General features: G+C 43.3%; 2 protein-coding genes across 2 annotated transcripts; both read left to right on the forward strand.

Moving 5' to 3' along the window:
* Nucleotides 1-893: 893 nt before the first annotated feature.
* On the forward strand, nucleotides 894-20,130 carry LOC120305148 (zinc finger protein 420-like). The gene is made up of 5 exons (XM_039336568.1): nucleotides 894-1,572; nucleotides 2,113-2,220; nucleotides 3,032-3,158; nucleotides 3,473-4,705; nucleotides 19,151-20,130. Exons 1-5 carry the CDS (start codon nucleotides 1,258-1,260, stop codon nucleotides 19,894-19,896), a joined length of 2,529 nt encoding a protein of 842 aa, XP_039192502.1. The 5' UTR covers nucleotides 894-1,257; the 3' UTR covers nucleotides 19,897-20,130.
* Nucleotides 15,641-18,735, forward strand: LOC120305146 (neurotrophin receptor-interacting factor homolog). The gene is made up of 3 exons (XM_039336566.1): nucleotides 15,641-16,690; nucleotides 17,246-17,353; nucleotides 18,145-18,735. The coding sequence occupies exons 1-3, from the start codon at nucleotides 16,352-16,354 to the stop codon at nucleotides 18,346-18,348; spliced, it is 651 nt and encodes a 216-aa protein (XP_039192500.1). The 5' UTR covers nucleotides 15,641-16,351; the 3' UTR covers nucleotides 18,349-18,735.
* Nucleotides 20,131-24,873: the final 4,743 nt, after the last annotated feature.

The following is a 24,873-nucleotide window of genomic DNA, read 5'->3' on the forward strand; positions in this document are numbered from 1 at the left end:
TTATAAATTCAACACCTAAAGGAGAAAAGTATAATTCTTGTGTAAAACATATGCAAATTGCCATTCGGAGAAGTCTATTTAGTTGTTATATGGAATTAAGAATTTCTTTTAGCTTGTTCCTGATTTTTAGTCACACAAATTCTTGATCTATTGATTACGGGCCATCAAATGAGTATTGATTAATCACATAGGTAAGATTTTCTCCAAGATAATCTCTTCTTTCACGAAATCCAGAGGATTAGTATTTAAACAGAGACATGAAAAACGAAGGGATCGGCGCCAGCTCCGTTAAACCGAAACCCTCAGTCCTCTACGCTCCCTTCTGCTCTAGCAACCCGGCAAACGAAGCGCCGGGAGAAACGCTTTACGCCTCGAGAGCAAGTCCCGTCTCCAGGAAGGGAGCGTGGAGGGAAAGAAGCTCTCTGCTCCAGCCATCCTGCCGACCTCCAGGGCGAGGCAAGGGCGATGCTTCCCCTCGTTCGCAGCCCCGGATCCCACCTGTCTTCCCCTCCCGTCGCCCTCCCCGATTTCCATCCCGCGTCAGTCTCTGCATCTGACTCGTGCCAGGAAAGGTGTCGGCTGGAAAAGGGACTACCAGGCGCCTTCCGACGTTCAGCTCCCGATCCGTCCGTTCTGCGCTGGAAGGTGAAAGCGGCCGATGAAGAGGGGGGACGCCGAGATCATCGGTCCTTCCCTGCCCTTTGCAAGCATCGCCGTCCCAGCCTCCGCTTCCACCGCCCACCTTTCAGCGAATCCCGCCCCACTCCTAAGAAGAGCAGTGACGTAGACATTCCGGCAGGCCGGAAAAGGAAGCTCCCTTTTCATCCAATTCCTACCAGGGCCACTCTAGGAAACACATATCTATCTTTCTGGTTTCTTGTTCTGTCACTTGAGGTCAGGAGCGCTCAGGAAATTGCGGGAAAGATTTGCCCCCCCTCCAAAGAAGAGCAGCGGAGCAGACATTCTGGAAGGTCCCCTTTCATTCTCTTCCTATTAGATCCACTCTAGGAAGCACATATCTATCATTCTGGCTCCTTCTTGAGGTACGCGAGCCAAGGAGCGCTCTGGAAATTGACGGGAAGGATTTGCCGTTGCTCTCCTCAGGCGGGTAAAGGCCGAGTGAGCAGAGACCCATTTCTGCCCTCCTGCAAACCGGAGAAGGGGTTGCGGAGGGGCTGGGGAAATTTGGGACTCTCTCGGGCTTCTTTTGGCTGCCCTCGAGCAGGAGACCCGACGGAAGCCCAGGGATCTCCAGGGATGGAGACCGCCCTCAGCCCAGAGATCCACCGCCGGCGCTTCCTCGATCTCGACGGCTGCCGCCAGGAGGCCGAGGGGCCCCGGGAGCTTTGCAGCCGCCTGCACCGCTTGTGCCGCCAGTGGCTGCGGCCGGAGAGGAGCAGCAAAGGGGAGATGCTGGACCTGGTGGTGCTGGAGCAGCTGCTGGCCCTGCTGCCCGCGGAGATGGCGAGCTGGGTGAGGGAGTGCGGAGCCGAGAGCTGTTCGCAGGCGGTGGCCCTGGCCGAAGGCTTCCTCCTCAGCCAAGCCCAGCGGGAAGAGCCGGGAAAGGGGCAGGTGAGGAGGGCGCGGGGGCTTCGTCCTGGGGGGGCGGGTGGGGCAAGGATCGGAGATCTAGCCATGTCTCTAATAAAAGAGATTAAAAATATGACTCTGCAGCCCTTTCTGGAATTCCTCACTTTTGAAGAATTGATTTCTTCTTGAAACAAATGCTTCTGTTTCCTAAATTAATTTATCCCTTTACACCTCTGTATCCTTTGTGATGTTATCCACATTTCTCATAATAATCAGCGTTTACTTTATGATCTGCTGTTGCCTGAATCTAGATAAGGGGAAGCAACTGGTTTATGTGAATGGCTTCTGATACAGAGCCACATTTAAGAAGCCCTATAATGCCAAAATAGTTAGAGAAACAAACTAATTAACATACCCTTACAGTTTATGTACATAAAAACACAGCCTGCTGTTTTAAGTCACATGCATTCCCTGAAGTGTCTCTGAATTGGGTTGGGGAAATACAAGTAGGAAAGCAAAATGTAAGGAATGAAAACTATCCTCTGAAAATGGATTATAAATCAGGCTGTTCTTCTGATGCAGGAGCCGTTCACAGAGGAGATTTCAGCAGAGCTCCGGGGCAGAGGAGATCGATCCAGCTCTATTCAGGAGCTGTTTTTCAGGAGGACCCAAGTCTGGCCACCTTGCCAGGTAAATACAGGTTTCTTCTGAGAACAGTAGCGTTGCAGCTCCATCCATTCAGGAGCTGTGTTTAATACTGAAAGCTGAGTCTGTGTGCACTTGAACACAGTGTCCACCCACATTTGGCTTTCAGGATTGTTCTGGAGATGCAAACAAGAGACAATTCACAGGCATGGAACTTTGTGTTAGAAATGTAATTTAATTGTAGAAATAGTTTAATATTTCTTAATACTATTAAGAAGAGTACTTAAAACAGTTAGAAATGAAATTAGGAATTGTAACAATAACAGATTAAACACACTTGAGAAGTGTTTATTTTATTAAATATTTATGCCACCCGTCTTCCTTGTAAGTATACAAAGAAAAATATAGCACATTAAGGATAAGCCAATAAGTCAACACTAAGTGGTTGTGACAATAAAACTGTCGTTCAAGTGACTTGGGATTTCAAGGACATTAGCAATAGTTTTAAATAAGTTAGGAAAGAAATTCCTAGTGGCTCTGTCCTGTTTTCTCAGGAATTTGGTCAACGAGGCAGGTAAGTCTAGTGGATTTTCTGCCATAAACCTACTTACTGAGTTACCCCAGGCCAGTGGGAAGCTCCCCATGGTTGGCTGTGTTGCATTCTACAACCTGGAAGCCGTGATTTGTGCAGCTGCAGCTTCCTAGCCCCATGGACTATGTGGACAAGATGACATGAATCTGTCCTGAAAGAAAATGTCCATTTGGTCTCTTGCACATATGTGTTTTCTGTTGTGTGCACTAAGAGAGAGAACTTTCAACTGTTTCCTGGGGTTGTCTGCTTTTTTTCTCTTTCTAGATCTCTGATTTCTTTATGGGGGTAAATGTGGACTTCACGGATGAGGAATGGAAGCTGCTAGATTCTGGCCAGAAGGCCTTGTGCAGAGAAGTCATGCAGGAGGTTTCAAGGAATATGGCTGCTCTGGGTAAGACCAGGATGTTCATCTCTCTAAAAGGCCCTGGAAGAAGTATTCACAATAGAGTTAAGAAATGTCCTAGATACTCCATGGAAGTGATTGAATAGATTGACTGATCAACCCAAAAGCTTTAACCTGTTTTTTAGCTCAAAACATTCTTTCTATACAATCAAGAGAGTCTTGGATAACAATTTGCAGATATCACATCCTGGCTGGACAAGTGGATTCTACCAAACCAGGAATGCAGATTGGCATGGTTGGGGGGGAGACACCTCACCTTCTAAATTCTAATCAAAATACTGATTTTCTTTTTTTCCATGTAGATGATGTTCCTGTGAATGAGAATGGCAAACAGGCAACGTTAAACCTACTTCAAATAGAGAAGAATGAATTAAAAGTACTAACCCTTGGGCATCAGAGAGACACCAAAAGGCTAAAGAGAAAACAGCCAGAAGATGGAGAGGAGAAGTCATCCACTTCTCTTGGTATTTGTGACTTTCTATCCAAGCAAGATCAGAAAGAAATGAGAAAAGGAAAATGTAGAAAAAAAGAAAACATGAATTTGAAATACATAACTATGGCGGAAACCAGACCAAAGAAAAACTGCATGCCTGTAGATACTACGGAGAACAACTCCTTCGCTTCTGCTTCACCAGAGAAACTGTACTGGAAATGCAAACCTCATACCTCTATAAAATCTTTGGTGGATTCCAGTCTGAGCAGAAAGAGGAGCCTCTGTATGCAGTGTGGAAAGAGTTTCAGCAGGAAAAGTAATCTTAATGTCCACCAAAAAATCCACACCGGGGAGAGACCCTATAAATGTATGGAATGTGGAAAGACCTTTACCTGGAAAGAAAGTCTTAAACTACATGAAAGGATCCACACTGGGGATAGGCCATATAAATGCACCCAATGTAGAAAGCGTTTCATTAATAACAGTAATCTTATTTGCCATCAAAGGATCCACACGGGGGAGCGACCGTATAAATGCATGGAATGTGGAAAGGCCTATACCCAGAAAGAAAAACTTAATGATCATGAAAGGATCCATACTGGGGAGAGACCATATAAATGCATGGAATGTGCAAAAACATTTACCCGTAAAAAAACACTTAATCGTCACGAAAGGATCCACACTGGGGAGAGACCATATAAATGCATAGAATGTGGAATTACCTTTATATGGAAAGAACATCTTAATCTCCACCAAAAGAACCACACAGGGGAGAGACCTTATAAATGCATGGAATGTGGAAAGACCTTTATCCAGAAAGGACATCTTAATCTTCATCAAAGGATCCATACTGGGGAGAGACCGTATAAATGCACGAAATGTGGAATGACCTTTACCAAGAACGGAAATCTTAATCGTCACGAAAGGATGCACTCTGGGGAGAGACCATATAAATGCACGGAATGTGGAAAGAGCTTTACCCGAAAAGGACATCTTAATCTTCATAAAAGGATGCACACCGGAGAGAGACCATATAAATGCACGGAATGTGATAAGACCTTTACCCGAAAAGGAAATCTTTTTCTTCATCAAAGGATCCATACTGCATAAATCAGACATGTCAAACAAAGGCCCGGGGGCCGGATGCGGCCCGCAGCGTGGTTTCATGTGGCCCACAAAGCCATCCTGGAAACAGTGAGGGAACGGCCCCCGCTGCCTTGGCCCCGGCCCAGGCCAGCCGGGAGCCAATGTACAATTTTGTGGTGGCCATCTATGCTGAAATGCATTCAGTCTTAGCTCCATAAGCCCCCCGCATGGCCTGAGACGAACAATCAGGCTCCTCCAGTGGACCATGCCTTCGCACTTGCCCTGGTCCCACTCCCTTCTTCCAGAGACCCTCAGACCTGTCCCACTTCTACCCAGGCCCCCACAGGCACCCTTGATGGAAACATTGTAGAGCTGGCCACACATACCCAGTAGGCCACACCCGCTCCATCCACACCTACCCAGTAGGCTGCACCCACCCTGGTCACACCACCTGGCCCCCTGAGGGCAACCACAATACTACTGCGGCCCTGAATGAAATTGAGTTTGACACCCCTGATATAAATGCACGGAATCTTGAAAGAACTTTATTAGCAACAATAAATTGCTACCAAAAGGTTCACACTGGGGAGCAATCAAAGGAATGCATGAAATGTGGAAAGACCTTTACCCGAAATGGATATCTTAATCTTCGTGAAAGATGCACACTAGAGTGAGAACATATAAATTTGTGGAATGTGGAAAGTGCTTTGTCCAAAAAGAAAAACTTAATCATCATGAACCATGGGAGTCTGTCAGATTTTTTTTCTAAAGTGCCCGGCCTCTGCAAGATTTTGTTTCTAAAGTGCTGAGCACCAAGTGCAAATATAGCTTTAATCATTGCAGCACCTTTGGTTTTCACGGTGGCATCCACACAGGATAAAATTGTGAATACTTAAGAAGTGGAACCACCATCACTGAGTGTACCTAATTCTAAAATGATCCACACAGGAAAAATAAATGAAATCCATGGATTGAGCTTTATTCTCAGCAATCGACTTAATTGTCATCCCAGGATCCAGACATGGCAGAGACTTAATAATTCATGGAATGTGCAACAGTCTGGTTTGTATGGAACCTTATTTACCATCCATGTAGCTACACAGAAGAAAAAGGACAAGCACTGGAATTTGGAAATTGCTGAGGTTGGATCAGTGACCTTACTGATGTCTTCTTGAGCCCAATACCGTGTTTCCCCAAAAGTAAGACCCGGTCTTACTTTCTTTTGGTCTCTGAAATAAGCACTAGGACTTAATTTCGGGTAGGGTTTACTTTTGCCAGAACCAGTAGGCCACGAGCGCACAGGAACAGGGCCTTTGTATGGGGTGGAGACACAAGACAGCAGCGGGAGCGTGGTGACAGACCAAGCATCCAGGTGGGCAGGGTGTGTTCCCTTCCCGTGCTAGGCCAGCTCCTGGGGGTTCATGTTGCGTGGCGACGGGAAGGGCGCTGAGGTGGTGGAGGCCAGGCTGACACTCCTCCAGCTGTAGTGGGCTTTTGCCCTGGGGATCGAGGAAGGCTGCCTTCCTAGCCTGGCCGGGCCTGGCTGAGAGGTGAGTGGGGAGGCAGCAGCCCAGGACCAAAGGAGCAGGTGGAGTGCTGGAGCCTCGGGGAGGGAAGCTGCTGAAGTGAGAGGGTGTCCTGCCATTAGTGTCCATGCCAGCTCCTTCAACATCCGCCAGCTGAATTGCCAGCTGACTGCGTTGCCTCTGTGCTGTGCCCTGGGTCATCACACTGTGTTTCTCCTTTTTACAAAGAATCAATGAGAAACAACTTCTATGGAACACGGATAGGGATGGGGTAACGGTATGTGGAAATGGCTTTGGGAGATGGGGAAGACTTGCAGACTCGACAACCATCATGTAAAATATATTGCAGACTCGACAACCATCATGTAAAATATATCCTTAGTCCCCACAAGAAGACTGGGAGAGTGGGGTGCATTTTAAGAGTGACCGAAGAAACTCTCCCTAGTTTTCCAGATAGTAAAAGGAAGGGAGAGGGCAAATGCTTTCAGAGCTGCTGGATTTTGTATTATGGCCTCAGTAGAGATAGAGCTAGTATTCATTTGTGGGCATTTTGTTTGGACTAGCTCAAAGAACTGACAAATGGTTCTTCCGTTCAGGATTCCCAGAGCTGGAATGCAGATCTCAGTATGCAAGGTGACTTCTGTACCCAACAATAGCCCTTCCCAAAGATACACTCAGAAAGAGAGCTACAGAGATATAAAACTAATCCAGAAGCACAGAAACCTCCAGCCTGCTTGGTTCCTGTGCAGGAACTCCCGTATTCCAACTTATGGGCTTATCGCATTGCATGGCTTCTTTTCTGCAGAAGTGAAAATCACCAAACTGCAGCAGGTGACCTGTCCACAGCCCAGAGCAGGAATTATCTGAATTCTCCAAATTCTGCTTTGCTCAGGCTGGCCACCATGTTCTGATTAGGGTAGAAAACAAATGGGCAGTTCAGTTTTCTGCTGTTAGGAACTGCCCTGCTCTTGTGCTGAAGGAGAGAAAACTAGTGCAGAATTCAGTAGCATGGGTGGCAACTGGTTCTGGATATAAGACACACATGACACCACTACTCCATGAGCTGCCCTTGTTATCAATATTTTCCAAACACATTTCAAGGTGTTAGTTGTCATCTTTAAAGCCCTTCATGATTGTGACCTTTCTGAGCAAGGGGCAGTCAATGCCCCCTTTTCCTGGATTTATAGTTACCGGACTAAGTATCGTCGCTACTGTATGTTTATTTTGGATTGTTTTTTTTATTATTTTCAAAATGCTCTTATTGTTTTAATTGTACATTATTTTAATTGTAAGCCACTCAGAGTCATTTATTGAGATTAGTTAATTTGGCATTTTTATCTACCAATCAAGCCCTTCCCAAGGACCTGGGATAGGTAGAAGTCATGGATATTTGATGGAGGAAGCTTCTTGGATGAGAAGCAAAATGCCTTCCTTAAGGAAAAATACATAGTCCAGTTGCCCTTTTGAAAAACTACCTTTGGGAAAACCATGAATGGATAACTGAGAATGTCCATTTGATGATGTTTTATCACAGGTTGTAATCTGTTCTGAGTAAAGCTATCTTTTGCAATTGACTAATGGAGATTTGTCGTTTTTCAGATGGGGACAGGAAAAAATGTGAGGTCCGGAAGGGGAGCAAAGGAGCCCTAGGAGAGCTACAAAGAATAGGAAAGTCTTGGCCAGAATGACTCAGGCAGCAAAGGGGAGACACTGAAACTCCTCACCGCAAAATAGCTGCAGGCATCAGGATTCAGACCCACAAAGTTGCTCCAGGCCAGTCAAGATGAGTTGGGCAGAAGATCCTCTTCTTCTGTTGCACCTTGCCCTGGATGCTACATGCCTTCCTCCTGGCACTGATGGCCAGTGGGTGTCTGTACTTAAAACAGCCTCCTGCCCTTGCCGGCCCTGTTAAGTCCATGCTGGCACAAGGAAGAGCGGGTGGAAAAGCTGCATGGTGGATCTTAGGAGCTGCACCGTGGGGCTTCAGGGCCCCTTACTGGGAATCTCCTGGCGGTCTTTTATCAGATCTAAACTGAAAACAATGGTTTTCAAAGTCCTTTGGATGTTAAATGGTAGATCTTTTTAAATTGTAAATTCAAAAGTTAAAGAAAAGGATAATTCTTGCACAAAACATACACAAATTGGTACTCTAAGAAGTCTAAGTTATCATATGGCACTGGAGGATTTTTTTTCTTTAGATTCTTCCTGAGATTTAGTCACACGTTCTTGATAAACCGGTATTTAAATTGATTATGGGCCATCAAATCAGTGTTGACTCTTAGTGACCATATAAGCAAGATTTTCTTCAAGGTAATCTGTCATTCACCTTTTTTTTCATGACATCCAAAGATGAACATTTAAATAGAAACAAAGGGATTGGTGGTAGCTGCCTTAAGCTGAGATCCTCAGTCATCTAGCCTCACTTCTACTCTTGCCATCTGGCCAGTAATCTCTTGGGAAGATATTTTTTAAGAGGAGAAAAACAGGTGGAAGGGAGCTGCGCTCACAAAGCTCTTGGCTTTTAAGGAAACAGTTGGAAAAGGTGCTACAAGATGCCTTCTGATATTTAGGACCCATCCAGAGCTGTACTCGGAGACAAAGAAAAATCCCTATCTTTGGGCTCAGCCTTCCTGATTTTCCTGCACGGCAGAGGACGGTCAGGGACTCAATTTAGAAAGGCAGCACCGAGAATATTGCTCTTTCCCCCGTGTTTTAAATGTATCACCGTTCCAGCCGGGCATCTTTCAGCAGCAGCTCTACTTTTGTAGAAACGGAAGGTCTTTTGTTCTTGCCAGGCCCCTCTAGGAAGCACATGTCCATCGTTTGGACTCCTTGCTGAGGCGTGAGAGCTAGGGTTTTGACTTCTCAGACCTGCCCATGCATTGGTTCCTTGCCAGCATAGTTGTCATTATCGGTCAGCAGTTCCTGCATGTCATTCTCGTTTCACTTCAACGTCAGTGGCCAGAGCCAGATGGAATAAGAATCGGATTGCACAGTTTTCAGCACTGCAGAAAATGGCTGATCCTACATCTGACTTGACAGAGTGGATCTCACCGCCTGAACTTTCTCAAGGGCAGGCCAGAGACTTTGATAAATACTCCAAATCATGGGTCCCCAACCCGCAGACCGCAGCCACTACTAGTTCATGAACCCTTTCGAACTGGACGCAGAAGTGGCAGGCAAGAGCGTGTGCACGCATGTACATCCCTACCTGCAGGAGTAGCGGAACCATCCCCATGTGTCTTTGGCACTCAAAGTTTTACATTGCCCTCCTCTCTGACGTGACAGTGGCAGGAGAGGAGGACCTTCCATCCCATGCAAGACCCTCTGCAGGGAACTCCAGCCTCCCAGCCAATAGGTTTATCGCACTACATATCTCTAAAAAATCTGGTGGGGGGGGATTCCAGTTTGAGCAGAAAGAGGAAACTTCATACAGGGTGGAAAGAGTTTCAGTAAGAAGATTAATCTTAAAACTCCACCAAAAGATCCACTCTGCAGAGAGACATTATAAATGCGCAAGAAAAATTTTCATGAAAGGATCCACACAGAGGATAAACCATATACATGCCTGGAATGTGGAAAGAGCTTTTTTGCTAAAAACGCCCTTACTGATTACCACAGTATCCACACGAAAGAAACCATATAAATGCAAAGTGTGTGGAAAGAGCTTTACTTGTAAAGCTCATCTTAATTGTCAAAGAATCCACACTGAGGAGAGACACAATAATGCAGAGAGTGTGGAAAGATCTTTACTTACAAAACACAAACTTAGTTCTCATAAAGAGCATATAAATTCATGGAGGCTAGAAAGAGCCCTTGTGAGGAGAGAGGCATTACTGTCCACCAAAGAATCCACAGGGAAACCAACCCACAAATGTATTGAATGTGAGGAAAAAAACCTTTATTGATTACAGCACCTTTAGTTGTCATAGAGGGAACAACATAGAGGAAAAATAGAAATGAATGGAATAAAGAATAGGCTTTACTGAGAATAATGGGCTTCTCTTAAAATGATACAGGAGAAAACAAATGAATCAATGCATTGAGCTTTATTCACAACATTCATTATGCAAGGATCTAGGCATGGCGGAAAGTTTATTAATGCATGGAAAGTGAAAAAAATCTCTGGTTTGAACTGGAATATTATCTACCATCCAAGTGGTCACAGAGGAGAAAAGCTATAAGCAATTGAATATCAAAATTGCTGAGGGCAGATCACCTTAGAGGATGATTTATTTCTTCTTTAGGCAAAAGTTTGTTTCCACTCAGAAATAATTCATAGCAGAAAAAGAAATTCAAGCCTACTTCAACCTCCCAGCCTTCTCAGGGATGTAAGAAGCTCCAGCATTTGAGGGAGTGGCCAGAATTCATTCATTCTTCTCTCTCTTTCCTCTAATGCAGGAATTAGTTGACTCCTTTCAGCTGATATTATTAAAACTATTCATTCTCATTGAAAATATAGCAAACCTTATTAGAAAGTCTTATATGCATTTGTTTCTCTTCTTTACAAACAAACAGCGGAAAAGACTTCTGGAGAACATGGTTTGGGATGGGGTGACGGGAGAATGAGAATGACTTTGGGAGGCATGGGAAGAGCCTTAGGCTGGACAACCCTAATCTAAAAGATAACTTAGTCCCCACAAGGAGATTGTGAGGGGAATGGGGCATTGGAAGAATTGTAGAAGAAACTCCCTAATTTTTCAAAGTAAAAGGAGAGAAGGAAAAATATTTGCAGAGTTCCAGGATTTTGTATTGTGCCCTCACGGTAGAGATGGCGTGAGTATTCATTCTAGTGCTTCTGGTCTGGATTTAGCTCAAAATTCATCCTTCAGTGCTGACAAATTCATCCTCCAGTCAGGATTCCCAGACCAGGAATGCAGATCCCAAACCTTTATCCAAGACAATTTCAGTACCCAACAATTGCCTTTCCTAAAGATGCACATGCAGAAAAACACAGACAGACACATGCATTTATAATCTCAAATGGAGCATCTGGCTTCTGTGATCATTCTCGAAATTTGGTAGCATCAACTTTGTATCTAATAACCAGAATGGACTTAACACTTGGGGATTGGCCAGTCTGAACCGTCCGGATGAACTGTAGGGTGGGGTTTGCTTAGGGACACTTTAATGTATCAATCTGTAAAGAATCCCACAGATCCTGAATATTATGCCTGCTATCAACTACTCTTAATAAAAGTTCCTGTTGGAAGAAATTGTTTCCAAGAGTTCTGCTTTCTTAAGATGTGGAATTGAAGTGGGTCCTTACAGTACCTAATAACCAGAAATGAATGTTCTTTTTCATGAACAGAACTTGTTAACCGAACGGTTTCAGAAAGTTATTTTTCTTCTGGACAAATATTTTTGGCAACAAGGAAGCAAGGATATTTAGAGTGTAAATCCGTGCAAACAAGGACAAAAGCTTACAAAAGAAATTATTAAATATGTATATGTTTAGGAGAACCAAACAGCTTAGCTTATTTGAAAATGTGTTTAATGTTAGAAACTAAAGAGACGGAAAATCCTTTTTTCCCTTCCTCAAAAGTTTTGGATGTACTGAGAACATTTACCATAAAATACATTATCAAACCACAGTTTGAATATACTTAATTTTTCCACTTGTTGCCAAATGCCTTACAATCCTCTGATCAATATTTACAATTTCTCTGCAGGCTTCCCTGGAAGTCAATGAGGAAGACTGCAAGGAAGGACTCAGACCACTGTTTCCTGGGGACAGGCTGGAAAAGGTCCACCCCAAAATCCAAACTGACTTTTTTCAGCCAAATCCTGGACAGTAAAAGTGCTGCTTGGCAACGGGGGTGGAGGCTATTTATGGTATGGGAAAGTGAAATTTAATTCACACTTGAAAAATCATTATCTTAGACCAGTGGTTCTCAACCTTTTTAATGCCGCGACCCCCCAACCGGTCGTAACTCGAGGACTACTCAACCGGTCGTAAGTTGAGGACTACTCAACTGGTGCAGCACCGTTTGCAGAATGGGACTTTTGGCGGGCTCAGCAGGGCAGAGACAGCCTGGACAATTCCTATTGGCTTTCAAAAGCCAATAGAATAAAAGGGAGTAGCACAGCTAAGGAAAAGGGGAAAAAAATGGCAGACTGTGTTGTTTGGCGACCCCCATGAAATGGTCCTTCGATCCCAAATGGGGTCCCGACCCACAGGTTGAGAACCACTGTCTTAGACTTAGATTTCCATTTTGAGGGCATGGAACAGATATAAATCAAGGCTTTGTTTAAAAATACCTTGTGGATTTTGACACAATAAGTATGATATGGAACAAAAATGTTCACTAAATAGAGTTAATTTATGATGACATACTCATTCCCCAAAAGTTTTCTTATACACAATGATTAGAAGGATTTCAAATAGAGAAAGGAATGTTTAGAATATTGTAAGTATGATCTACAATACATAAGGAATCCTCACACGGCACTCTCCAATAAGATGATTAAAACCATTATTACTTCTTTATGAATTAAATTTGTTTAGCAGGTGGCTTCCCTCTTCATAGCAATTTTTCACCCAAAGCCCATTGGAACAGCCAGAGTTGAGGTGGGATTGGAAGTAAATGGCTCTTGTGTCCTATTTACAAACTACATGTAATACTTCACCAGAAAGAGAAAAGCCTCCAGCAACAAACATTTAGATTTGGGGGTGGGTTAAGAACCAACTTTGCTACCTTTTATTCTGAGTTTACTTCTTTTCTTTTTAAGAAACATATTCTAACATTTATTTATATAACTCATTTCTTACATGTTTACAGCATCCAGCTTCTAATGCTAGCTGGTTTTTCTTTTTTTCTTTTTTCTTTATAAATATTTTTATTGAGTTTTATAAAAGTAATAAGGGATAGGGTCAAGAAGGGTAAGACAACAGGAAATATATAAAAAGGTTAGACCAGGGAAAAGGAGGAAAGTGAAAACAATGGTCTGATTTTCAAAGAGCTTTGGATGGTAAATAATAAATGGTAGATATTTTTATGTTATAAACTCAACACCTAAAGGAGAAAAGTATAATTCCTGTGTAAAACATATGCAAATTGCTACTCTGAAAAGTCTATTTAGTTGTTATATGGAATTAAGAATTTTTTTTAGTTTGTTCCTGATTTTTAGTCACACAAATTCTTGATAAATTGGTTATGGGCCGTCAAATGAGTATTGATTAATCACATAGGTAAGGTTTTCTCCAAGATAATCTGTTCTTTCACAATTTCCAGAGGAAGAGTATTTAAACAGAGACATAATAAAACGAAAGGATCGGTACCAGCTCCGTTAAACCGAAACGCTACCTAGCAACCAACCTGGCAAAGGAACCACGGGAGAAAGGCTTTACGCCTAAAGAGCAAGTTGTGCGTGCGTGTGTGCGTGCGCGCGCGCGCGCGCGTGTGTGTAAAATTACGTTAAAAATTTGAATCCTGGGTAAAGCCATGCAATCAAAATAAAGCAAATACGAGCACCAGGATAATATCAAACTAGAATTTGTTTAATAAAAATGCTGATCTTTCCTCGGCCAGCACCGGCTTTGCGCAGGGCTCCTAGATGTCCTCACGGGTCCATCCAACATCCCTAATTGTTTTACTCTTAAAAGGTGTGCATTTGCTGTTCCCTTGGTGGTTTCTAAGGTTGCTGCTCCTCCATCTACCCTCCTTCCTCCAATCACTTCCCTCGTGCCTGTGTCTGCTAACCCACTACTAATTTCTGAGGCTGCTGTTTTCCCTCCCCCCCCCCTCTCTCTGCCGATCGCTTTCTTCGTGTATATCCAGCCCGACTGCTTCTACACCAATGACCTCCGGGCTTGCTGTTTCCTCCTCCCCCCTTTTCTCTCCGATCATTTTGCTCATATACATACGGCCATCCGCTACAACCCCACCGATCTTCAAAGTTATTGCTCTCTCCTCCTCTCTTCCAACAGCTGCTCTATTCGTGTGTCTCCAACTACCACATTGTGCTAAATGTCTCCGCTCACTCTCTCTCCTCGTCTGTATCCCAGGGCATATTTGTTCTTTCTCTATAGGGCTGTTAGCAAGCTGTGTATCCAACCCAGTCTTCTTACTCTTTCCCCCTGTTGTTCCTACGCGTGTGTGGGCGTTTCCAACGTGGTGTCTATATGATGTTTGCTGTACTTGTATGAAGATAAATAAAAGTACCCATTAAATTAGGGTAACATAATCCCTTGCATCCTTTCTTGATTCCCTTAAAATATTTATCTTCCTGCAACTTTTGTGGTTCTTGGCCGCAAAACCCTTTTTTGCTTGAATTTTACTTGATGTTTTATATATATATATAATTTGATATTATATTTTGCAGCTTGTGGTTTAGTTTGGATGAAATATTGGGTGAAATTAAGCACATAGGAGGTCACTGGAGCAGAAACACGAACACAGATTTAGGTGGCAAGGATATTAATGTATACTCTGTTTAAGCCATTCTCCAATGAGATGATTAAATTATTATTACTAACTATTGTTTATTTGCCACCTGTCTCACCAAAGTAACTCTGGGTGACTTACAAAGTTAAAATCTATCTGTCTGTCTGTCTGTCATCTATCTATCTATCTATCTATCTATCTATCTATCTATCTATCTATCTATCTATCTATCTATCTATCTATCATGGCATCCGGCTCTCTCAATTCCTGGCAAATAGCTGGGGAAGAAATGGAGGTAGTGACAGATTTTATTTTTCTGGGCTCCAAGATCACCTCAGATGGGGACTGCAGCCAAGAAATTAAAAGATGCTTGCTCCTGGGGAGGAAAGCTATGGCAAATCTAGCCAGCATACTAAAAAGCAGAGACATCACCCTGCCAACAAAAGTGCGTATAGTCCAGGCCATGGTTTTCCCAGTTGCAATGTATGGCTGTGAAAGTTGGACCATAAGAAAGGCTGAGCGCCAAAGAATTGAGGCCTTTGAACTATGGTGCTGGAGAAGACTCCTGCTAGTCCCTTGGACTGCAAGGCGTTCAAACCGGTCAGTCCTAGAAGAGATCAACCCCGACTGCTATTTAGAAGGCCAGATCCTGAAGTTGAAACTCAAATACTTTGGCCACCTAATGAGAAGGAAGGACTCACTGGAGAAGGGCCTAATGCTGGGAAAGATTGAGGGCAATAGAAGAAGGGGACGACAGAGAATGAGATGGCTGGATGGAGTCACTGAAACAGTAGGTGTGAGCTTAAATGGACTCCAGAAGATGGTAGAAGACAGGAAGACCTGGAGGAATGTTGTCCATGGGGTTGTGATGGGTCGGACACAACTTCGCAATTAACATCTATCTATCTATCTATCTATCTATCTATCTATCTATCTATCTATCTATCTATCTATCTATCTATCTATCTATCTATCTATCTATCTATCTATCTATCTATCCATCCATCCATCCATCCCCTCTTCCCAGCAACTCCTCAGCCAAAGCCCACTGGAACCGCCGGCAAACGAAGCGCCGGGAGAAACGCTTTACGCCTAGAGAGCAAGTCCCGTCTCCAGGAAGGGAGCATAGAGGGAAGGAAGCTCTCTGCTCCTGCCATCCCGTCGACCTCCAGGGCGAGGCAGAGGGTGAGGCTTCCCCTCCTTTGCAGCCCCGGATCCAACCTGCCTTCCCCTCCCCGATCTCCATCCTGCGTCAGTCTCTGCATCTGACGGAGGCGGCTGCACTCACGAAGCTCTCCTTTTGCAAGGAAAGGTGTCGGCTGGAAAAGGAGCTACCAGGCGCCTTCCGACGTTGAGCCCCCGATCCGTCCGTCCTGCGCTGGACCCAGAGACCAAGGAGAGCCCCACCTTTCAGCGGAGCCTCCCCGACTTCCATGCAGGGCGGAGGACCCGGACAGGAGAAAGCGGCAGATGAAGAGGGGCGACGCCGAGATCATCGATCCTTCCCTGCCCTTTGCAAGCATCGCCGTCCCAGCCTCCGCTTCCACCGCCCGCCTTTCAGCGAACTCCGCCCCCTTGCGAAAAAGCAGAGACGTAGACATTCCGGGAAGCCGGAAAAGGAAGGGAAAGCCCGAGTGAGCGGTGACTCATTTCTGCCGTCCTGCAAACCGGAGAAGGGGTTTCGGAGGGACTGGGGGACATTTCGGACCGTCTCGGACCTCTTTTGGCTGCCCTCGAGCAGGAGACCTGATGGAGGCCCAGGGATCCCCAGGGATGGAGGCCGCCCTCAGCCCAGAGATCCACCGCCGGCGCTTCCGCGGTCTCCACGGCTGCCGCCAGGAGGCCGAGGGGCCCCGGGAGCTTTGCAGCCGCCTGCACCGCCTGTGCCGCCAGTGGCTGCGGCCGGAGAGGAGCAGCAAAGGGGAGATGCTGGACCTGGTGGTGCTGGAGCAGCTGCTGGCCCTGCTGCCCGCGGAGATGGCGAGCTGGGTGAAGGAGTGCGGAGCCGAGAGCTGTTCGCAGGCGGTGGCCCTGGCCGAAGGCTTCCTCCTCAGCCAAGCCCAGCGGGAAGAGCCGGGAAAGGGGCAGGTGAGGAGGGCGGGGGGCGTCATTCTGGGAGCTTCATTTGGGCGGGGGGGGGGAGATGATCAAGAAGGCAAAGGAATTAAAAATATGACTCTGCAGCCTTTTCTGGAATTCTTCACCTTTGAAGAATTGATTTTTTCTTGAAGTAAATGCTTCTGTTTCCTAAATTAACTGTTTTCTTCCTTTACAGCTCTATATCCTTTGATATTATCCACATATTTCATAATAATCAGGGTTTATTTTCTGATCTGCTGTCACCTGAATCTAAATAAGGGGAAGCAACTGGATTATGTGAATGGTCTCTGATACAGAGCCACATTTAGGAAGGCCTATAATGCCAAAATAGTAACAGAAACAAAATAACACACCCTTACAGTTTATGTACATAAAAACATAGCCTGGTATTTTAACTCCCATTTACTCAGAAATATAAGTCACATGCATTCCCTGAAGTGTCTCTGAATTGGGTTGGGGAAATACAAGTAGGAAAGCAAAATGTAAGGAATGAAAACTATCCTCTGAAAATGGATTATAAATCAGGCTGTTCTTCTGATGCAGGAGCCGTTCACAGAGGAGATTTCAGCAGAGCTCCGGGGCAGAGGAGATCGATCCAGCTCTATTCAGGAGCTGTTTTTCAGGAAGACCCAAGTCTGGCCACCTTGCCAGGTAAATACAGGTTTCTTCTGAGAACAATAGAGTTCCAGCTCCATCCATTCAGGAGCTGTGTTTAATACTGAAAGCTGAGTCTCTGTGCACTTGAACACAGTGTCCACCCACATTTGGCTTTCAGGATTGTTCTGGAGATGCAAACAGGAGACAATTCACAGGCATGGAACTTTGTGTTAGAAATGTAATTTAATTGTAGAAAGAGTTTAGTATTTCTTAATACTATTAAGAAGAGTACTTAAAATAGTTAGAAATGAAATCTATGAATTGAAACAAAAGATAACACATCTGAGAAGTGTTTACTTTATTAAATATTTATGCCACCCATCTTCCTTGTAATGTGTCTGTAAGTATACCAAGAAAAATATAGCACATATAAGTCAACACTAAGTAGCTGTAACAATAAAACTATCGTTCAAGTGACTTGGGATTTCTAGGACATTACCAATATTTTGAAGTTCCTAGTGGCTCTGTCCTGTTTTCTCAGGAATTTGGTCACCGAGGCAGGTAAGTCTAGTTGATTTTCTGCCATAAACCTACTTACTGAGTTACCCCAGGCCAGTGGGAAGCTCCCCATGGTTGGCTGTGTTGCATTCTACAACCTGGAAGACGTGATTTGTGCAACTGCATCTTCCTAGCCCCATGGACTATGTGGACAAGATGACATGAATCTGTCGTGAAAGAAAATGTCCATTTGGTCTCTTGCACATGTGTGTTTTCCGTTGTGTGCACTAAGAGAGAGAACTTTCAATTGTTTCCTGGGATTGTCTGCTTTTTTCTTTTCTTTCTAGAGCTCTGATCCCTTTAAGGGGGTGATTATGGACTTCACAGATGAGGAATGGAAGCTGCTAGATTCTGGCCAGAAGGCCTTGTGCAGAGAAGTCGTGCAGGAGTTTTCTAGGAATATGGCTGCTCTGGGTAAGATCAGGATGTTCATATTTCTAAAGGGCGCTGGCAGAAGTATTCACCATAGAGTTAAGAAATGTCCTAGATAATCCATGGAAGTGATTGAATAGATTGACTGATCAACACCAAAGCTTTAACCTGTTTTTTAGCTGAAAACATTCTTTCTATACAATCAAGAGACTCCTGGATAACAATTTGTAGATATCACATCCTGGCTGGACAAGTAGATTCTACCAAACCAGGAACACAGATGACATGTTGTGGGGTGGGGGAAGACACCTCTCCTTCAGCCTTCTAAATTCTAATCAGAATATTCTCTTTTTTTCCATGCAGATGATGTTCCTATGAATGAGAATGGCAAGCAGGCAAGGTTAAATCTACTTCAAATAGAGAAGAATGAATTAAAAGTACTAACCCTTGGGCATCAGAGAGACACCAAAAGGCTAAAGAGAAAACAGCCAGAAGATGGAGGGGAGAAGTCATCCACTTCTCTTGGTGTTTGTGACTTTCTATCCCAGCAAGATCAGAAAGAAATGAGAAAAGGAAAATATAGGAAAAAAGAAAACATGAATTTCAATTACATTATGGCAGAAACCAGACCAAAGAAAAACTGCATGCCTGTAGATACTATGGAGAATAACTCCTTCGCTCCTGCTTCACCAAAGAAACTGTATTGGAAATGCAAACCACATACCTCTGTAAAATCTTTGGTGGATTCCAGCCTAAGCAGAAAGAGGAACCTCTGTATGCAGTGTGGAAAGAGTTTCAGCAGGAAAAGTAATCTTAATCTCCACCAAAAGATCCACATCAGGGAGAGACCCTATAAATGCATGGAAAGTGAAGAGACCTTTACACAGAAAGAAAATCTTAATGGTCACGAAAGGATCCATGCTGGGGAGACACCCTATAAATGCCTGGAATATGGAAAGACCTTTACCCAGAAAGAAAATCTTAATGATCACGAAAGGATCCATGCTGGGGAGGGACCATATAAATGCATGGAATGTGGAAAGACCTTTATCGAGAATGGACATTTTAGTGTTCATCAAAGGATCCATACTGGGGAGAGACCGTATAAATGCACAGAATGTGGAAAGAGTTTCATTAGCAACAGTCATCTTATTCGCCACCAAAGGATCCACACTGGGGAGAGACCACATAAATGCATGAAATGTGGGAAGACCTTTACCCAGAAAGGACATCTTAATCGTCACAAAAGGATCCACACTGGGGAGGGACCATATAAATGCATGGAATGTGGAAAGACCTTTATCCAGAAAGGACATTTTAGTTTTCATCAAAGGATCCATACTGGGGAGAGACCGTATAAATGCACAGAATGTGGAAAGAGTTTCATTAGCAACAGTCATCTTATTCGCCACCAAAAGATTCACAGCAGGGAGAGACCATATGAATGCATGAAATGTGGAATGACCTTTACATGGAAAGATAGTCTTAATGTTCATGAAAGGATCCATACTGGGGACAGACCGTATAAATGCACAGAATGTGGAAAAAGTTATATTAGCAAGAGTCATCTTAATTGCCACCTAAGGACTCACAGTGGGAAGCAACCATACAAGTGCATAGACTGGCCATCAAAGTATCCACACGGAAACCAGCCCACAAATGTATAGAATGTAGTGAAAAAAACACCTTTAATGACTACAGGTAGTCCTTGATTTACAACCACAATTGAGCCCAAAAATTCTCTTGTTAATTGAGACACTTATTAAGTAAGTTTTCCTCCATTTTATGATCTTTCCTGCCTATGTTGTTAAGTGAATAACTGCAGTTGATAAGTTAGTAATCTGGTTGTTAAGTGAATCTGGCTTCCCCATTGACTTTCCTTGTCAGAACATCACAAAAGGGGATCATATGATCTTGGGACACAGCAACAAACCAATTGCCAAGCATCTGAATGTTGATCACATGATCACCAGGATATTGCAATGGTTGTTAAGTGTAAAAATTGTCATAAGTCACTTTTCTCAGTGGAGTTGTAACTTTGAAAGGTCACTAAACAAACTGTTGTAGGTCAAGGACTTCCTGTACAGCATTCATGTGAAATACATGGCCCACCATGTGGTTATATTTTGCCCCCGGAGCCAACCTACCAATGACGAAGGACCAGTCCACGCTGCCTTGGCCTGGCCCAGGCTGACCGGGCGCTGATCTACAGGAAAAAACAAGTGAGTTCATGCATTGAGCTTTATTTGCAACAGTCAACATATTATTCATCCAAGGATCTAGACATGGCAGGAAGTTTATTAAAGCATGGAAAGTGAACAAAATAATCTGGTTTGAACTGGAATATTATCTACCATTCAAGTGGTCACACAGGAGAAAAGCTATAAGCAATCGAATATCAAAATTGCTGAGGGCAGATCAGTGACCTTAGTTAGAGGATGATTTATTTCTTCTTTAGGCAAATGTTTGTTTCCACTCAGAAATAATTCATGGGAGAAAAAGAAATTCAAGCCTACTTCAACCTCCCAGCCTCCTCAGGGATGTAAGAAGCTCCAGCATTTGAGGGAGTGGCCAGAATTCATTCATTCTTCTCTACCTTTCTTTCCTCTAATGCAGGAATTAATTCACTCCTTTCAGCTGATATTGTTCAAACTATTCATTCTCATTGAAAATACAGTAAACCTTATTAGAAAGTCTTACATGCCTTTGTTTCTCTTCTTTACAAACAAACAGAATATGGATAGTGATGGAGTAATGGTATGTGGGAATGACTTTAGGAGGGGGGGAAGAGCCTTAGACTAGACAGCCATTATCTAAAAGATAGTTTAAGTCCCCATAAGGAGATTGGGGGAGGGGAGTGAGAGGGAATTGGAAGCATTACAGAAGAAACTCTCCCTAGCTTTCCAGAGAGCAAAAGGAGAGGAGGGGATAAATACTTTCAAAGTTGCAGGATAGTGTATTGTGGCCTTCACAGTAGAGATGGCACTAGTATTCATTCTAGTGCTTCTGGATTTAGCTCAAAGAGCTGACAAATGCATTATCCAGTCAGGATTCCCAGACCAGGAATGCAGATCCCAAACCTTTATTCAAGACAATTTCAGTAGCCAACAATCGCCCTTCCCAAAGATGCACACGCAGAAAAACACAGTCAAACACATCCATTCATGTCTCAAATGGAGCATCTGATTTCTGTGATATTCTGGAAATTTGGTAGCATCAACTTTGTACTTAATAAGCAGAAATGCTCTTTTTCATGAACAGAACCTGTTAACCAAACAGGATATTAGGAAGTTATTTTTCTTCTCCTAGACAAATATTTTTGGCAAGAAGGAAGCAAAGATATTTAGACTGCAAATCAGTGCAAAGAATAGACAAATATTACAAAAGAAATTATTAAATAAAACATATAGAGCAGTGGTGGCGAACCTATGGCACGGGTGCCAGAGGCGGCACTCAGAGCCCTCTCTGTGGGCACATGTGCAATCACCCCAGTCCTAGACCTTCAGCTGGGTTTTATAAAACCTTTTCGCTTTAGGCCTCCGCCGCCATGTGCAAAAAAACAATAAAAAAAAGTTCAATCGGTCAATTTCAACTCGCGGGAAAAAAAAAAGATTTCACAAAGTTGGAATTGATTGATTGAACTTTTTAGTCCCACCCAGTCTGCTGTTACCACCGCAGCCACACCCAGCCACTGGGCCACACCCACCCGACACCCGATGATGCATAAGTGGGTTTTGGGTTGCAGTTTGGGCACTCGGTCTCTAAAAGGTTCGCCATCACTAATATATAGGTTTGGGTGGACCAGTGAGAATTTAGCTTATGTTGTGAACTGTATAACGAACCTGGCTGCAGCCATTTTGCTCGTAGGTTGGTACAAGAATGGGAGGGTTAGGGTTAGGATTTCTACCAGTCTAACCATTTCACTGTCCCATGGGAACCAAGTTCATTTCTTTCAGGTGGGCGTGATCATTTGGTTAGAAAGCCCGCCAAAGTATTCTATTGGGGAACGTAGCTGATTATACCACACTCGGGTGGGAAGTTTAACTTTGTAATAGTTTGTCTCTTGGGAAGGGATTTCAGACTTGGTTTCACTTTTCTTTTTTTTTTTTTCTTAATTGAAAATTTTTATTTTTTAAAACATACAATCATTTATAAAAATACAATAAAATTTTAAAATAGAGAACCCCCCCTTACCCTCCCTCCCACCCCACCCCCCCTCCCTTCACTTCCCAGAGCAGAATACAGGGTTAAGAAAAAAAAAGAAAAAGAAAATTATAATAATTAAAAAAAAGAAAAAAAAAGAGAAAGAAAAAAAAATATCATAATTAACCTTTAAATCCATAACTTATAAAACAATTCTCTATAATATTTGATATTCATTCATAAAATAAATAAAACTTTTTAATTCCATATTTTTTTCTGAATATAATCTATCCACCTTCCCCATACAGTAATATATCTTTCTTGTGTATGATCCTTTAAATAAGCAGAAATTTTTGCCATTTCTGCAAAACTAGATACTTTAAATATCCATTCTTTTAAAGTAGGCAAAGAATCTTTCTTCCAATATAGACCTACTAGTAACCTTGCTGCAGTTAATAAATTCAACATCAAAGTAGTTTCTTTTTCATTTAAGTCAACAAAAATACCAAGTAAAAATAGTTGAGGAGTAAACTATCTTCTTTCTAAAAATCTTTTGAATGTTCCACCAAATCATAATCCAAAAAGCCTTTACTTTTTTAGACTTGGTTTCACTTTTGACCCTGCCGATATTATGTAGCCAATAAACATGTTCTTTGAGGAAACTTCTAGCCTTGGAGTTCTGATGGGTTTGGTCTCATCTATCGGAACCATGACGTATATTTGAAAATGTATTTAATGTTAGAAACTGAGCAGATGGAAAGTCCTTCCCCTCCCCCCAAGATCTTTGGATGTACTGAATAGCAGTACGCCAGAAAGCCACATTTTACAGTAATCATAGTTTGAATATACTAGGTGTCTCTAGTATTTTTTTGCTTCTTGCCAAATGCCTTACAATCATGTGATCAATATTTACAATTTCTCTGCAGGCTTCCCTGAAAGTCAATGAGGAAGCCTGCAAGGAAGGACTCAGACCACTGTTTCCTGGCTGGTTCCTGGGGACTGGTGGAAAAAGGTCCATCCCAAAATCCAAACTGACTTTTTTCAGCCAACTCCTGGACAGCAAAAGTGCTGGTGGACAACAGGTGTGGAGGCTATTTATGGTATGGGAAAGTGAAAGTTAATTCAGACTTTAAAAGTCATTATCTTAGATCAGTGGTGGTGAACCTATGGCACACATGCCAGACGCCACACTCAAAGCCTTCTCTGTGAGCACATGCACCATCACTCCAGCCCCGCCCCCACCTGCATCCCCCTCTTCAACAGCAGCCCCCCCAGAGGAGAGTCGACCCCAAATGCGGCCCATGTGGAGCAGCGCAGCCAAGGACACAGTAGCCAGGCAGCGGGGGCAAGACTCTGCCCTCATACCCTGTCGCGCACAGTTGATGCTGTGGAGGATGGGCAGAGGGCATGGCCACCATGGCGTTGCTGGGCCACCTGGGTGATCTGCAACGGGCTGTGAAAGCATTGAGTGGCCTAGCAGGCGAGGGGCAGAGTGGGGTGGGTGGGATGGGGGGCAGAGTGGTGGGTGGGATGGGGCAGGTGGGGGTGGGTTTGGGCACTCGATCTCTAAAAGGTTGGCATCACTGTCTTAGATGTTCCATTCTGAGGGCATGGAACAAATATAAATCAAGGCTTTGTCTAAAAAATACCTTGTGGATTTTGACACAAGAATCATGCTATGGAACAAAAAAGGTAACTTAGTAGAGTTAATTTATGGTGACATATTCAGATTTTCTGAGGAAGATTTTGAAGCTTGAAGAAAAAATTTCATTTCCCAAAGGTTTTCTCATACACAATGATTAGAAAAAATTCAAATAGAGAAAGGAATCTTTAGAATATTGTAAGTATGATTTACAATGCATAAACAATCCTCACAAGTCACTCTCCAATAAGATGATTATAACTTATTACTTCTTTATTATGAATTAAATTTATATTCCACCTGTCTTACCACCAGGGGAGTCTGGGTGGCTTAAAAAATTAAAAGAAATAAAATGCTGATATATATATAGCAACAAAATTACAAAATCTCTGAAATAACAAAAAGATAAATTCACGATAGAAGCATAATCAAACTACAAAAGCTTGATTTAGCAGGTGGCTTCCCTCTTCACAGCAATTTTCACCCAAAGCCCATTTGAACAGCCAGAGTTGAGTTGGGATTGGAAGTAAGTGGCTCTCGTTTCCTATTTACAAACTACATGTAATACTTGACCAGAAAGAGAAAAGCCTCCTACAACAAACGTTTAGATTTGGGGGGTGGGTTAAGAACCAACTTTGCTACTTTTTATCCTGAGTTTACTTCTGGTCTTTTAGCAGATGACCTAAAGTGGAAACAATGATCTGATTTTCAAAGAGTTTTGGATGTTAAATAATAAAAGGTAAGTCTTTATATACTGTAAATTCAACACCTAAAGGAGAAAAGTCCCGTGTCCAGGAAGGGAGCATGGAGGAAAGGAAGCTCCAACCATCCTGCCGACCTCCAGGGCGAGGCTTCCCCT

Source organism: Crotalus tigris, unplaced genomic scaffold (assembly GCF_016545835.1).
Source record: "Crotalus tigris isolate CLP2741 ecotype Arizona unplaced genomic scaffold, ASM1654583v1 scf7180000017666.379230911805:20528666, whole genome shotgun sequence".
NCBI classification, from domain to species: domain Eukaryota; kingdom Metazoa; phylum Chordata; class Lepidosauria; order Squamata; family Viperidae; genus Crotalus; species Crotalus tigris.